The sequence below is a fragment of the Vespula vulgaris genome, chromosome 11 (assembly GCF_905475345.1).
Source record: "Vespula vulgaris chromosome 11, iyVesVulg1.1, whole genome shotgun sequence".
Lineage (NCBI taxonomy): Eukaryota > Metazoa > Arthropoda > Insecta > Hymenoptera > Vespidae > Vespula > Vespula vulgaris.
The window spans coordinates 3,910,854-3,928,628 of record NC_066596.1 but is presented as its reverse complement, the minus strand read 5'-3'; the positions used below and the strand labels follow the sequence as shown (position 1 = coordinate 3,928,628).

General features: G+C 30.9%; 1 protein-coding gene across 1 annotated transcript; it reads right to left on the bottom strand.

Annotated features, from left to right (window-relative positions):
• Nucleotides 1–5,950: 5,950 nt before the first annotated feature.
• Nucleotides 5,951–15,493, bottom strand: LOC127067566 (protein croquemort-like). Its single transcript, XM_051002645.1, has 10 exons — nt 15,306–15,493; nt 12,817–13,147; nt 11,844–12,010; nt 10,228–10,372; nt 9,958–10,161; nt 9,250–9,461; nt 8,292–8,706; nt 7,967–8,040; nt 7,628–7,838; nt 5,951–7,530 (listed from the first exon to the last, which is right to left on the bottom strand). The coding sequence occupies exons 2-10, from the start codon at nt 12,931–12,933 to the stop codon at nt 7,399–7,401; spliced, it is 1,677 nt and encodes a 558-aa protein (XP_050858602.1). The 5' UTR covers nt 12,934–13,147; nt 15,306–15,493; the 3' UTR covers nt 5,951–7,398.
• Nucleotides 15,494–17,775: the final 2,282 nt, after the last annotated feature.

Genomic DNA, 17,775 nt, shown 5'->3' with positions numbered 1-17,775 from the left:
GGGACCCTAAGCGGTGCGCTTAGCGTCCGGTTGGTTTTGAGCACGCGAAGGGGGCGAGGGAACGGTTTCTCCGTGGCACGTCAGTACGTGCCATGAATTTCGATGTTTCTTAGTACTACGAGTAGAAGACAGACGGTATGTATGTCTTTGTTAACGGAAAAAATTTGTATCGATCTTGAATGTACGATAAGAATGGAAAAGCTGTTATGTTTCGTAATCGTTCGTAAAATTCAGTCGCAATTTATTTCGCGATTCGTCAAGAGTATTTCAGTTTGAGAGAACGTTAAGAAAGAATCAGCCGTCGACACGTGCTTTGGTATATGAGTCACGTGTGACTCACAAGGACTTCTCGAAATTAATCGCACCGATTAATTGCATTTACTAGTCGTATTCTGGCGATCAACCGAATTTTTCTACTACGTGCCGAGAAGTGTCGTACAGAGGGAAAATAAATCTTTGTTCGGAAAACGAAAAGGAAAGAGGAAAAAAAGGAAATAGAAAAATCACGGTCAGCGTAGCGAGAACGAGGACGAGAAATTTTCGAAAGAGTCGAGCTTTTTCACGGATGGAGAAAAGAGGGCTCGAATGGCAGATATCGATGTACAACACAGAGATTCTTTTCTCTGTGTGAGCGTTTATGTATGGGATGGTTATCTTTCCGTCACTGAAGTTCCCTCGAGGCATCGCATGTGTCCGACATCTGCGATTCGAACGAATTGTACGGAGAAAGGCCAAGAGGCAGACAGATATTCGCCGACGACTACCGAGCAAAGTATCGGAATGAACTCCGATGGATAGTTCCGATGGATTACGAGTGAACTTAATCCCGTTCCGCTTCGTTCTTTCCTACCACCAGCATGATTTACTCTCGAAGCTTTCTTGTGCCGTACCGGAACAGATCTCGTCTTTTTCTCTCTCTCTCTCTCTCTCTCTCTCTCTCTCTCCCTTTCTTTTTTCTCCCTTTCATTCATCTCGTCGATCGAAATTGAACCGTATCATTCTTTAGAAAATTTCTCCGGAAAGATTTATTCGATAAACATCTCAGTATACTAGCGAAAATACTTCATTAATTTTCTTCTCATTACCGAATATAAACGATATTTAATGATAAATATATAAAATAAATGGGCAATGTATACTGTGTTGCAAAGAGGCTTGTAAAAATTTAATTCGTTCTAGAAAAAAAAAGAATTGGGCATATTGCAATAGATGTCTTAAAAGTTAATTTAAAATCTCTTTTATTAAAATGTATAAAAAGTAGAAGATTTAACATGTCCGAATGTCGATAAATAAAAATATTCATGTTAAATAAAAAGTTTCGAGAGTTCGAAGAGACTGAATTCTCTTGCCAGAGAATTTGAAAAGAAGTTCCGGACAATGTGTCGCGAGTCGATTTTGTTATTTAGTGTGAGACGATCGTTTGACAACGCCCCTATGTACTGCTCCTCGGTTCTTTTTCGTAAAAATTGCACTCGTGCATGCGACATGTGTTAGACGCCGGACCCTAAACACAAGTGCGACGGTAAGGGTCGTTTCGAGGAAAAAAATAGAAGGGTTAAACATCTGTCGAGGGGTTCATTGATCGATCAGAGTAAAGGGTAAAAAAGATTGAGTGTTATTTTTTCGTTAATTGCGAACGAACTCTTTTCGCGATATATGTAAAAATCGTGTTATTTCTTTAAAATCAAGGCGCGTTCAATTTCTCCTTTCATTAAATACTCTTGATTAATTTCGAGAAACTGAGGTACATCTATATTGCGTCCTTTGGGTCGAATAGTGTAGAAAATAAAAGAGAAACATGTCCAACGCGCAAGACCTTAGCTCCCTGTGGTTCAATGAATTCATGAATAAGAAATACGGCATTTCTATGAAATATTCGACTTCAACTATTTAGATTTAATATGTCAATATTAATCATGCGACAGCTACCGCATTTCACTTATATACGTATTTAGTTCTATTACTCTCTTCTTTATGAGCATTGCATTCCTAGTTTCGTTTAAATTGTATCTCGATTTATCTTTCGTCTAGACTAAATTTATTATTAAAAAGAAAAAAAGAGTAAATTACTTAATTTCAACGAAATATCGTTGGTAATCTTCTTTTCTTTTTTTTTTTTTATTATCAAATTTCTCGAGAGACACCTGAGGATAATGTACGACGAGCGGCCAGACAATTTCATAAAAAGCCGACAAGAGAGTTTCCTATGGGAATTCTTATATGTCGTCGTGTAACAATGCAAGAAGGAAAAGACAAATACACGATAATTGTTCGTGACTATGTCCTGGTATGACGGGTCAATCGCGTTATTAGGTCAACTTCGCATTGGTCGTGTTCGCGCAATTTTTGTAGGAGGGTGTCTTATTTATTTAACAGCATAATTGCGGCCCTTTCATGCTCTTTAACGTCGCGACCGTGCTCCCGCGGTTGCGGGAAATCGTTCTATAAAAGCTTCATTCGACCGTTTGCAATTAACTCGATCTATTAAAGCAACGACGACAAAATCGTGGGTCTAATTTCTTAATTCGGCTATTAATATGTTCTACGGAATGTAGCGTGTTCGTCGATTACCATTTCCACCTCAATTATATTATCGCATGTGATATCATCGCGATTATGTTAAGCCTTTTAAAAATTGTCTCGAACGATTCGAAAGTGCTCGTTCTGTTTTAGTTTTTTCTTTTCTTTTTTTTTTCCTTTTTTTATCAAACAGAAAACAGGCTAGGTTTTCTCTAGATAGGACAGTCCGAAAAGTTTTCGTTCGTTAAATGGACCGAGCTAAGGAAGAAAAATCGTCCTTGACTTGTTAGAATCTTTACGATCTTTGATATTTCAAGGAAAAAACGAAGATAGAACAAAGAAAGGACTGACGAAAGTAATTGCGAAATGCAAGCTTTTTTGATACAACGAAAAATTGTAACCACTTTTCCTTTACTAAAAGAAAAGTTTCTTTTCTATTTGAAGAAGATAGAAGAAAAAAAGAAAGAGATTTGTAAATGTCGACTTTAAAAATATTGATTCGGAATTGAGATAAGCGGTTGGTGGAGACAATTAAACGTGCCAATTTTCGTTTATACGCTAATGCATTTAGGAAGCCCTTTAACAAGAGGAGAAAACAAAGCCGCGAAACTCGTATTAGGAAACGAAATTATGGAGCCTCTCTACCACGATCCTACCACTATCCTACTATCTTCCTTTACACCCTTTCATTAGAAAACTTGAATTCGTTACTGAATAATTAAAAAAAAGTTGAATAGAAGGTAATTGATTTAGCTGATTAATTGTAATCCTGTTAACTGATAAATAATTGCATTTTCGATGAATTAGAATTGAAGGTGAAGTTTTTACATTGTGTTTTAAATTAAAAAAAAAAACATTTACGTGATTAATATATTCATTTTAATGAAATTACAAAACATTGAAACACGAGGAATCTTTAATCTTTAGCTTTTAAAAAACGTTATCGAACGTCGGTTTTTTCATAATATTTATTCTAATTATTAACGCGATAACGAAAGTACAGAGTGTAAATTACACTAATTTTTTCTCAAATCATTGATTTAAAATATTTTTTGTCAACTTTTGTGCAATTATTACGAAGCGTCCTTCATGCAAGGAAAAACATTATTTGTATGGAGCAAATAGAAACATTAATTAAAGAAATTTAGAGGAAAAAGAATGTGAGAATAAATTCAAGATCGAACAAACAACGGTTTTGACTTATATTTGCGATGAACCGTAATTAATTATTAATTAACGCTCATTCACTTCTCGTTATATCGACAATTGGAATAACAACTTAAAAGTTATATTACTGAGAAGGTGTACTGTTTCATTCAGAATTATCGTTCGTTGGAAATAATTATCTGGATCGTGGGATGGATAACTGTAATTATAAACTCTGTATAAAATCACTTGCTAAAAATTAAATACTTTTAATAAGTACTACAAAATTGTACCTTGTTTATTTTCCATTCTTTGTTCTTCCTTTTCCCTAGTGCAATTAAGCGCTCGCGATATAAATGTTGTTCGCTTTTAAAACAAAGAGAAAACCGACTATTCCTATGTGTATTATTTAACATTCTCTCGAAACTTCTAGTCGTATAGTACAAAGCTCTCGAGCGTTCAAGCGTTAAAGCTTTTTGTGCGTTCTTAAATATTCGATAACTTCGATAACGGTCGCATCAATAATCCTCGTTTTTCCATTGGTAAATTTCTGACGTTATCGACGATAAAAAAGGTATGTATGTAGGTTGACGTTCGAGAAAAAGCAAGACGAGTTTTGTATCTAATGAAAATAAACGATAAAGAGGAAGAAAGATCTGTTATCTTGTCATCGTTGTGTAATGTACATACATTTACACGATAAGCTGGTTTGGTGCTCTCGTTTCGAGAATACCTATGTGAACAAAGATATTCTTGTCAACGTACTCGGCTCTTTGTACATACATGTATGTTTATTCGTCGTTATTAATTCGACGTTTTATTTGCTCGTTTGTTTAATTATAATTAGAGACGATACTATATAAGAGCGAAAGAGAAAGAGGGAGGGAGAAAGAGAGAGAGAGAGAGAGAGATTCGTGGTCGTGGTCGTTTTGATGCATTTATATAGCATCGTTCGTTTACCTACATATTTAACATTCCAAGTCAACAATTCTCGGTGCGAGCGACCGCATCGCAAAGCGCGCAAAAGTCTGTTTAACAGTCGAGGTCACGTTCCATTTCTATACAGAGAGAAGGTGACAGACTTCGAAGATCAAGAGAGTAGTAATAGCGACGTGTCTGACCAATTAACGAGTCGATCTAGTGCACATCTCTACTCGATCAGTATGCTTGATCACTATGGTCTTCAATTATTTGTTCAACGACGTTAATAGGCGAAAGTCATTGTAAATGTCTCCCAAGATCTAATTCGATACTATGACATAGCATATGAAATCAGAACAGTTTTTAGAAGCTCGACTTGTAACTTAAGATATTGATATTTTATTCTTGCATTAAACTAGCTGTCATCGAGTGTAATTTAAAGTGAAATTTGAGGTTAGGTTTGGTAAAAATAATTGCACTTACTATATCTATAGACGCATGCTTAAATCGATCGCTCGGATGTATTCAAGATTCACTTGCAGCTAAGCAAATACACATTGCAAATACAAAAAGCTCGTATTATTCTGTTTTAATATTTCTTTGGAAATGTTGGAATGATGAAGTATAATTTCTTCTAGATCGAAGTTACATTAAAACCTTGTACTATACTAAAATTAATTAATTCATTGTAGTTCTTAAGTGATCCTTTAAATATTAAACTTACCATAAAGTTGAGAGTTGTATAAATAAGAAGCGTAAAGAATATATACACGAGGTTTTAGCGAGAGTGTCTTCCAGTGATACTAAATTATTTAATGGAGAAGTAACCAAACGATACTACTTGCAAAAGTTTCATCTATATACTGTCTAATGGTATAGAAATACTCTGTTAAGGTTTCTCTGTCGATATTCTTATATAGTATGCATTAAACATGTAACGCATATAATAACTATCAAAGTTAGATATTTGTACTTCGAATTATCGTAAATTGCTGTATTTAAAATTTTAGTTTTATATATTAAATTCCAAATCCCAACAGTTTTAAAAACATTAAATATTATTATTAAGTAAAATTAACATTAAGGGAGTACGTCGTTAATAGAATATAATTTTTTCCTTTTACAGAATATTTACTTATATTTTAAACCGGATATATAAATAATTACAAAACATATATTTAATTGATATTATTGTAAAGTTTTACTAATTTAATATGTACATAGATGTATAGAAGTAATCTACCCTGTCAACTGCGAATAGTTCAGGGAGCTACTCTAAAGATCGATCGTAGGTAATGAAAATGCAAAAAAAATTCTTTTAGATTTTTTTTTGCAATTTCCACGAAATGAAACAAAAAGACAATTTGACGATATAGTAAAAACGATAGATTTTTTTATTACATTTAAAATGAATTACAAAAATTTATTTATATTTTTACGAGCTTTCCACTAAATAGAAAGATTTGAACAATTTCCTTACACCTTATAACTATATACAGCAGTGGTGTGCAAATTGTTTATATTATGTTATTTTGTTTAATCAGTTTCTTATACAGAAGTTCTACGTACGACTCTAAAAATTTAAAAGTCATCAAATACAAGGATATTAAATTAACATTATTTTAATTGATTAAAAAAAAAGAAGAAATGAAATTAATTTTATACAAAAAATTTAGGACAATATAATAAATTTTAATAACGTTTTTCTTTTTATTTTCTTTATGCAATATTTCATTACCGTTTGCACACCGCTGATATATAATATAATTGCACTATACTATAGATATGAACATTCGATTCACTTGTTTGTGTGTATCTAGTAAAAAGAAGTATTAATATTAAAAAAGTATTCTCTTAAAACTTTTAAAAGTATACTCGACCATTATATATTCTGGAGAACTAACAAAATGTTTGGCACAGTTTTTCAGATTCTTCAACGTGTCATGTATTAATTTCATGATGAAGAAAATATCGTGATTAATCAGACAAATCTATCAAATTATTACTTACTATTAAAATGACATTATTAATAATATTCTTTTCATTATTATTGCAACAAAATTCACAAGAACAAAGCACAATAATGTAAAAATCTATTATGCGATCGATCAATCTTTACTCACTTAACGAATATAAATCCTTCTACCACATTTTTTTCTTCTATATATTGGCATTTTTAATTTTGAAATGTAGAAAATATTTTGTTTGGGTATTTATACTCCATATAGAAAACCATATTCGAGACGTACATTGCCTTTTTCATTCTTCTCCTTTTTTTTTTCATTAATAATGTAACATTACAATTAAAACAATTTACACAGCTGTCAGTCTTAAATTCTATCATTCTACGACCTCGATTAATGTATATATATTAATTTCTACGTTAGGAATGTATTCAAATGTGAGGAGATTATCGCCTCTATATTATTTGTAAAATCCTCGTTCAAAGCGAATGAAAAGGAAACGAATCTTGAAGAATGCAAACGTTCAAGATGAAAAGATATTTTTCTGAAATCCGAAATTCTCTCTTTCTCTTTCCGCGTCTACTCTCTACATTCTTTTTCATAAAAGTATAAAAATATTCGAATATGTATATATATTTATATACTTTCTATATTTATATCCTTTTCCGATTCAAATAAGGACGGTAATTCTTCAATAAGGATATACTTTCCGTTCGGTCAATTAAATCGACCTCGATCAAAAGACTCTCTATGAAACATAGTAGACGGCTCTTCGATAATTGATCGTAAAGTTCGTTCATGATTGGCACAAGTACAACTTGTTAGCAGAAAAGAATATGAAAGCCTTTCAATAAAGTTTTGGATATAATCGACGATCACTTCTAACGTGACTATCTTCATCGTGATTCGGTTTGTCTATGTAAATCGATTCTGTAGTTTTTTCCGAAGAAGCATTTGTGATATTCAACTTTAGTTGTTCCTAAAATACGATAAAGTTAGATCAATCGTTTGAAACGAATAAAAAAAAAAAAGGAAAAATTTGATATTCTATATCAAGTTAGTACTAAACCACTCACGTGATTTTTGTGGCTTCTTCTCATGACGTGGAACAGGACAATAGAGATAAGTATTAACGTTCCGAGCGTCATTATGATCAAACCAATGTAGAAACAGAAGCTTGAAATCAGAAGGAAATATTTCAGATCGGAAGCTAATTCTTCAGGAATGTTCACCTTCATAGAGAACCAGAACATAGGGAAGTATGTCTTCGGTACGTTGTTGAAAAGTCTGGAAAGAGATACAAAGTTGAAAATTATTCTTTTAGAACAGACGAGGATCTTTATCTTTGTTCAACCAAATCGATCAATTTTTAAACGATCTTATTTTTCACTGCAACTTAAAAGGTAAGTACTTACGATACGATTTGCGAAGGTTGAAGGAGTACATTGATTTGCAATCTAGCCGCTACTTCCAAAGGAATTCCTGTCGTCTGCAAGATTGGAAAATAACTTTTCAGCAGTATATTACTAATTAGTATATTACTAATTATCGTAATTGAATTCTTGGAAATGAATACCAACGTTAATTGATTATACTTTGAGATATCTATTTTTAAATATTATCGATCAAGATAACAAATGATAATAATTGAACACCTGTATTTTGATCGAATAAATATTTGTACATATATTTTAAACCTTTTAATAAAGATTAATTACTTGATTAAATGAAGTAACTTACAGGTTCTAAAGTGATGTAGAAACTGTGATCTTTTTCGTTAGAGTTCATCCCTATGACCTGTTTACTTAGAATAGGGTCAGCTTTATAAAAATGGGGAAGACTGACGAAGACCGGTGCCCCATAACGACAGGCCGTTATATTTATTAAACCACTGGGATTACACTCGCCGTTGCAATAACAGTGGCCAAGATTTACTACGTCGGGATCCTCGGTGTCCTCCGGCATCTGCGTAACTTCGATCGAGTGTTCTGACTCAAAGAAATCCTCAGTCGTGGTTGTTCGCTCAAAATATTTTGCCTGGTCGTGAGGATAACGCCTCCTTGTTTTGTTTCCTAAAGTTTTCTCGCCCAGAACATATTGATTGCCCTCGATTTCCATATACGTAGTCTTTTGCATAAATTCGTATAACAATGGTCTGCGAAAATAAAAGAATAGCGAACGATTATGAGGTATTGAGAAAAAACGAAGAAAAATATTACTTTATTAACATTATCTTTTTTACTTTTTCTTTTGTAACAAAATTCTACATGTTCCCATATGTAGAATTTAAATATTAAAAGCAGAGAGCAATGGACATGAACGTGTTCTGACTACAAAGACAAACATCGACATGTGTCTTAAGCTCTATCTGTTAAATAAATGAGATTACAGACCAATCCAATTATGGTTACGTCGCGAAGGTTAATATACACGAAGTGTATGAAGTCTGTAGGGGTTAAGGTTTTTTCAATGTGATTTGCTATCCGAGAAAAATTAAATGAATTTGTCTGTGTCATTAGTAAAGTACATATTTTTAAAAAATTCTCTATTCTAAAATATAAAAGTACTGTACGAAACAGTGTCTGCTATAATTTCTTTATCAGTCCAAATTTCTATCAGATAAATCTTTAATTTCTTAATCATATTAATTTTCAACGCAGAAAGCTCATAAATTTTAAGTAAACAATAATTTCCTTACCTACACATATCCGGACTAAATAAATTGATCTCGTCTTCGGTTTGATACGGAGGCCAAAATTCACCAGCGCTTCCTTCGATTATATTGCAAGGAGTTTTAAAATACTTTATAGTATCCTTGTAATTCCAATTTCTCAAAACACCTAAATTACTGATATTGCTATTACCAGTATCCATGTTAAAGTGACCGTCAAATTCCGTGGAACCGTTTCTCTGAAAAGTTAAACAAGTTCAATATTTTTACTATCGCAAAATTACCAAAGATAATTTTCTCTAATTACAACGAGTAACGAGGAAAAGCAGGAGGGAACAACAAATATATAACGCATTTCATAATAGAAACGATGCAATCTTAAATTAGCAGACCATTGATGTTGCATGCACGACGCAACAAATTAATACATAATATGCCCCCATTGCTTTTCATTCGTTATTCAACGTAGACGTGACCCGCTTCGTACAGTAGCAATTTAAATCTTGGCTTGCGAATAATTTACCACCGTCTATAATTCCATTACCACGCGACTATTACCATCCAACAGGTTCTCCAAATAAAATAAACAATATCCAGATGATCGAGTACTATTTTTTTGTCTTAAGAAATTTCATAATAAGTTCTGATCGACTTAATTTGTCTTGTTAGATGTATTAATGCTATAAGTTCTTGTAATTGTGTGTTAATATTTTGTATGTTAATATACTATCATACCATATAAAACCAACCGAAGCGATCAAAGGGTGGCACCTCATCCGCAGCGGCGACTTTTCCCATATTAATTATCGTGTCATCGTAACCAGTGAACAACAGCTCGCCCACCGTCTTTGTTATACTTAAATTTGATTTTGAGCTAAGAATGTAGGAGAAAGTATTTTGCATGAAATAGGACCAGTACCGTATTTTGTGCGTAGCCGACTGAAACACGTTGATTAATTTTGTATATTAATTTTACAATATAAAAAATAGAACAAGATTACTTACCACTGCGACCACATTGAGTTGCGTGATATTATCTTGCAATGTTCCATTAGTACGTTCTTGATCAAAGTACCACCATCGTCGTTGAAAATAACTGACAGTGTCATTCTCAGGATGAAACGTAATATTTACTTTCTGTCTCACCTCTCTGTAACATGATGTCATAATATATTCTTTATGATTTAATGATTCGTTTTAATAATTTTTTCCCTTAATTTCTTAATCATAATTGAAGGAATAGAAAAAAAACGAAGTGTTTCTTCGAATGTTCTAACGTAATCTATAAACAGTAATTAAATTCTTTTATGCGAAGTAGATGTTTTTTCATTATGCACATGTCTGATAAAAAAACACTTTCAGATTATCTAATACAGTATGCATATTCAGAATATCTAAATCAGTATGCATATTTGTAATAAAAATTTTTTTTTATTTTATTTAGAAAAACATATTTGTAATATGTCTAAGGAATAAATAAATAATATTAATGTTTATAACGTTACATGATGCAAGGATAGAAACAAACCCAAGAAGTATAACTTCTTTTGTACCATTCCATTATTTATATATATACATATAGGTAGTCGATTGAAATTGATATTGCAATTTCAAACTAAGTTAACATATATACACCTTATGTATCTAATGACCGTTTAGAGAGATATCATCTTTGTTGTGTAATCTTTGATGGTTTTCTTTACCCAGTGGGAAGCTTAAGGAATGGTGTACCAGATGGAAGAGAGAACATTTACGGGAGGGAGAACTCTATTTCTATTTTTGGCAGAAACGAGAGCTTGAAATAGAAGATCGTTGTACCTATAGAGGCATACTTTGTTCTTTGAATGGATCATTTGATAACGTGTATTTTTCTAATCTCTTATATGCATATATATGCCCGTGAAACATTCTATGTATAAAATATCGGAAGACAATAATTTGTTAAATGTTCTTTACCTCTCTTGATAATATTAATACATTTTATTCATATATATAAAATGGTCAATTATAATTAAGATAATTAGTGACCTGCAAGATGAGAAATGACGAAGAGTTCTTTCGTTGATAAAAATATTATGGTAGGTTTTTATACAGAAAAGAAAGTCATCAATTAAACAATTAATTCATATAGTATCGCCTACTCACTCCTTTACCATTTGGCTAAATGGTTTTATTGTTCATTAAAATGTCATTCTATAAGGTTAAGTATTTCTTATTTATCGTTATTAGATTTTCTATTAGTATACACATATGTAACGCTTAATTAGAATAATTTCTTAATCGTATTTCCTCTTGAAAAATACATTAAACTCATTTAATCGTAGATATTTTCACATGCGTCACATGGAATCTTTAATCTTATAATGAACTAAATAAATTAAACGATATAAATTTAAACAAAAAAGATAAATAGCGTTAATCAATTTTTACTATGATTAAATAACATAAATATATATGAGTAATGTATATTTTATAATGATGTTTTGTTAAAAGATTTAGATTATCTACGTTACACGATCGCTAGTCCGATAAGATTTAATACGTCGTCTTAATAATTTCTTTAATCGTAGAAATTTTATCGATTCTTTTTAATGATATTTGCGTTTGTTTTTAATACTCACACAAAGCTGTATGGACCGACTTGAACTAGATTCGGTTTTTTTCCGGGTATAGTTAGTTCTTCTGGATTCGTCCAATTAAAGAAATAAATATTTAAATACATAGGTGGTAGACTACTTGTGTCCTTCCATATGTTGAAACTCTTTGAATCTTCTGAGAAAACCAATTCCTATAAAAATTGTATAATATTACGTATACTGTAATTAACAGCATGAATCTTATATGTAAAAAATGCGAGTAATTAATAATCTCGAAGATGAAATAGTACTGGAGTGTTAACATTAAGAACATAATTATATTAAAATGTCGTATTAGATCTATAACTATTGATGCATTTATATATTTATATTAAACTCTATCGTTTTTCAGATATCACGATTTTGCATAATTTAAATAATTTGTGATAAATATTTTATAAATAAAAAAGATAATAACTATCGATTGGGACATACTAATCGGCAGAATAAAATCAAACTGAAGTCGATGCAAATTATCTCTTCTAACGTCATAACATAAATTTTTTTCAATCATAGAATAATCAATACTTGCATTCCTTAATGAACGTTTTTAAATTATAATATTAATCACATCGTGAAGTCGAAGAAGATTAAGATAATCTTTATTCGTATAATCATCATTATATGGGGAAAATAAATGTTCATTATATGTACATAAATTTTATTCTTGTCAGAGTTATATTTTCTAAAAAAGCTACATTAAAAAAATAAGCAATGCAAAATATATATAACTTATAAATAGTAAAGATATTCTTTTTTTATGTAATTAAAAGATAAAAGATTCATATTATGCATATATATTTACTGACATTTTTTTGAATTTACAAAAAAGTTTTATGAAAGACAACAAAGCTTAAGAAAAATATTCATTTTTTAATTTATTAGTATAAATAATGATAAACGCATAATGAACAACTATATTTTATACTTTTTGTTAAAAAAAGAAAGTTGAACTCACCTTTCTAAGAATATGATCAAAGATGGTCGACGAAAAGAAAGACAAAAAAGCTCCCAAAATAATGAGGAGACTTCCAGCAATTCCAAAACTAATTGATTTATTAGTCCAAGGCATCATTTTGATAACGACGACGACGACGACAGTAATGACGACGACGACGCGTAGTAAATTTGAACGTTCACTATTTCTCGTCTTCTCAGCATGTGCACCCTGAACTCAATGACCGTCGGTCTCCTCCTCGATTGCCTCTCTCACCTCACCCCGTTGCTTTTCCGCTTGCTGATTCACACTACTGCTGACCGCGCTATTACTCTCACTGCTCTTTGGGTCTCTGAAAGATAAAGTCCTATCTAATCTAGTCAGTCGTCAATAGTATTATGTCTTTCGTCTTCTGATTTTATATGTATATATAAATATGTGTATATATATATATTCCTACGAATTTACAAAATAACGTTTTGTTTCCCTCTTTCAACGATCTACGATCTAGCTGTCCCTTTCTTATTTATAGAGATACTGTACTCTTTCGTAAAATCATGAGATAAAAAGAGAGAGAGAGAGAGAGAAAAAGAGAGATAGAAAGAGAAAGAGAGGAGAAGAGTGATTACTTATCTCTAACAGAAATGTTTGTTATATATATGTTTGTAATTTTATTTAGAATTTTTTATTTTAGATTTTCACTTTTTCTCTTAAAGAGACTCATGTCATTTGCCCCTTGTAACTAAGAAACTTTATTTTCGTCTTATATGTTACTATGTATTGCTACCTTTTCTTCAACGATTATAAATAAATAGGGAAAAAGTAGTTTATTCATATTTGAGTTTGTTTTAGAGATTGTCGAGAAATTCTTCCAGAAAAATTTTTTTGTTCGAATAAATTTTTCTGATCGACTATGATAGAATCTCTCTCGATTAATAAATTTTTACTTCAATATGTTTTTGACTGAAGCTTATAATAATTATTGATCAGAGATAATACATAATTAATGAATAGGTTTATATAACCAACATATGGCTTGTGTAAGCTCGGCTAGTGAATTTATTGATTATGTTGATATGATATTTTAATATGGAATGCTTGTGCTCGTATTAAATCGTATATTTTTAAAAAGAGAAAAAAATAAATAAACCCAGAGTTTTTTCTGATTGGATCTTACTCGTTCTTTGAAGATCGACCGATATTTCACACAATTTATCTTCCGCCAACTAAATTTTTCTTCCAATGAATTTAAAGAATAAATCTTATAAACTTCTAAATTATGTTATAAACTTTAAAAAGAATAAATCAGATTCTAATCGTTAACAATATACAGAAGTTATTCAGTCGCTATTAATAATTGTTAGGAAAATAGAATAAATTTAATTTCGTTATTTATCATCAGAAAAAAAAGAATTGCAATATCTATTCGGAAAAAATATCTTACAGCGAATTGCGTTTTATTGTAATATTAAGTGAGCGAAAACAAAGGATAAATTGTCTTGAATTATCGACACTCATGATCAATTGATGACGCTTCAATAATTTGTCTGTAATCAAAACACGTAATATAACATATTATACAATAGTGTAACATTTCTCACTCATTTTTATGAAAAATTACGAGAGTAGTAATAATGGTCATTTATTGAAAGATTGTAATTTGTTTTTTCGAATCTCATGAATTGATCATAGAAGCGTTTTTCTGGTTTAGTTAATTTTATTTACTAGGAAAAATAGTTTTTTTATACTTATAATGACCTTTGCAGATAAAAAATAGTCGATGAATTTATGATCGTCACGTAAATATCATTAAATATTTAATAACTTTAATAAGTATTATTACGTATGAATCGAATAGGATTCATAAACCTTTTTATTCGTCTATTGAATATATGAAAAATATTTTAAGTGTGAAATCTACGTGAACTTGAAAATATATATTTATGTATTACATATATTACATAATATATATATATATACTAAATTACATTGAAAAATGTGTATTTCTTGTTGTGCGTTAAGAAGAAGTACAATCGAGATAAAAAAAAGGCCAACCATAGCTTTTTCATTTTCTCTCTACAATTTCCAAGTTTTCTCTATTTTTATCGTTTCTATTGAATTTATGTTAGACCGTTAACGTCTTTAGCCGCACGTGTTACATGAATGCACGACGAAATTCAATATCTCGTCAACGTTTCCTAAGATCTGTTTCATTTCTCCGACGATGCAATTAAAACTGCTAATACAACGTTTTTATTAAGATCATTTAAATCTTTGAATTATTGGTCACATTACACTCGATTTAAGGCAAGTATTGAATTAGAAAAGTCGATGTATACTTATGATGAAATCACAAAATTATCTTATTTAAAAAAAGTTCATATCTATGTCATCAAATTATAATCTCATCAAATTACAAGAAAATTGTATTATCATTATGAAATTCTTATAAAATAATAAAACAAAAGATATGTCAAAGAATCTCGTTTAATCACTTCATCAAATATCACCTTGATAAATCCGTTTGTAAATAAGCTTCACTCGTAAAAGTATCCAATCGTATCACTTTTGAAAGTAGAAGATAAGAAGAGTAATATTCTGGAGAGTTTGTAGAATAAATGTTTTAATGACTAAATTCACTTTTCTAATGCGACGCGTCGTCCGTTGCGTCTGTAACTGGCGAGCGCAATGGATCAACAGGCTATGTCTAACAGCTTTATCGGTTGCGTCCCCTCCACAAGAGTAGGTATCTCTCTCGTTTCTTGTGTCTCTTACTCGCAACCCCACTGACTCCACATCTCCGTCTCTCTTGATTTCCCCTCTTTTCGACGAACTTCAACCCTCCTACCATGTGCTAGTCTCTCTCTCCATTTTTGACCAGTTCCAAAACGTATCCGAATTATTCGATTAGATTGATGGAATTTCTTCTTTTATATTATATTGTTTTTATTATTATTGTTAATATTATTATTATTATTATTACTATCATCATTATTATTATTGTCATTATTATTATTATTATTATTATTATTATTATTATTATTATTATTATTATTTTTAGATTCATGTCTTTTTTCTGCAAATTTTTATAATTACTAGACATTATACTTCAGCTCTTTTTTACTAATTATTGACGATAATCATAGATCGTTCGATCAAACTTTTTATATTATATATTAAACGATTCTAAATTTATACAAAAGCATTTAGCATAGTCAGAATAAACGAACAGTTAATGTAGTTCCAACTCTTGATTAATCGAGAAAAAAGAGAAGTGAAAAAAATAATAAATGTTCATATTTATTCAGATAATTATTCAAATATTTATTCAGATAAATATATATGATGTAGTCGTAAAAACAAGAATATATCAACTTCCGCAATATTGATAAGATTTTATGATTTGTCATGTTTTTTTTTTTACCGTATCCTTTTTTACCTACTTTTTTATTCGATGTTCGAGCATGACTGCAATAATGTTCGTATTATAATTCTTAAAAATTAAATGTAATTTTTAGCATAAGTTCATGTCTTGATAAGCAAAAAACGAACAGTAAGAAAAAACGTTGTAATTATCCAGTCGTTTAAATAATATGAAAGAAAACAAAACAGAGAGTAATAAAGAGAAAAAAGAATCGATCTTACGTTATAACGTTGAATTCCACGTTACTATTAACAAGAAAGACACGTTTAGAATTTTAGAATTTTATCTCCTTTGCTTAGTTACTTATCTAGAGAGGGAGAGAGAGAAAGTAGAGAAGGGCCATATCCACACAAAGACCCTTCGTACCTTCCCACTTTTTCCATATATCTTTCTCTTCTTTTTTTCTTCTTTGTAAGACGAAGTTTTCTCTTTCACGATCTCATACGTCCGAGTACGTGTTTGCCATTGAATAATCAAATTTTCATTTACACTTCTCACTTTCATTTTGAAACACGTAGATATTTTTGACCTGAAGAAATAAAAAGAAATTTATAATACACCTTTTCGTTTCCTTATTTTTTTCATTTACGTTTTTAAAACAACAAAAGAAGTCAACAAAAAAAATATCTTCTTTGTTTTACTGTTTGAATCTCTTTTTCATTTTAATTTTAATGAAATAAAAATATGAATAATAGGAGTGTTATAAAATTTTGAGTCAAAATATTTTAAGAGATCGACTTCATTCAAGATAACCGGTTGGGCAAGTTTTTCACTTTCTATCCTGTTCTTTTTTTATAATAGAGAAGAAACGAAGATTTATTGGAATAGTACGCGTGTCGAACGGTTCTAAAAGCATAGCTGAAGAGAGAAGTTCGTCGTAATGCGAGCCATAGGGGAGATTCGAGAAGAGAGAGGAAGAGGGAGGAAGCTCTCAGGTAGTAAGCCTCTGAAGTGCCTCGGTTCCCTTCATCCCTCTAGTGCTTTCTCGACGTCTTCGTCTATCTCTATTTACAACTACGAATAGACGCCTTCGACGTCTTCGTTTCGTTTCGTGTTTGTTAAATGAATCTCATGGTTTTCTGTCCCTTTTAAGTTTTAGGTTGCGTCTAATTAGCTTATGTATATTACATTAAATAACTGGAGTCGATCTTTGACCTACGCGCAATATTCGACAATTATTTATTTCGAAACAAAAAAAAGAAAAAAAGGGAAAATGCAAAATGATTTAAAAAATAAAGATAATGATAAAAAACAAATTTTGTTTTTTTCTTAAAGCCTCTAACATGGATATAAATAGTAATAAAGCTATATCCGCACCGTTGAATATTTCAATGCGTCATGAAGGATTTGTTCGAAGCGAAAAGACGTAGGAGGGGAGGAATCGAGCATGCTTGAGAGCTCAAAAATTCCAGACAAGTCTTTTAATTCAAGCAGACATGTTTATCAAAAAATGTAGGTCATGCATAATCTTTAAACGTTTGTCAGTGAAAGATAAAATTGGCTTCTTCGCATTTATCTGTCGCTTTATTCGCAATTAGTGGACTATCGAAAATTAA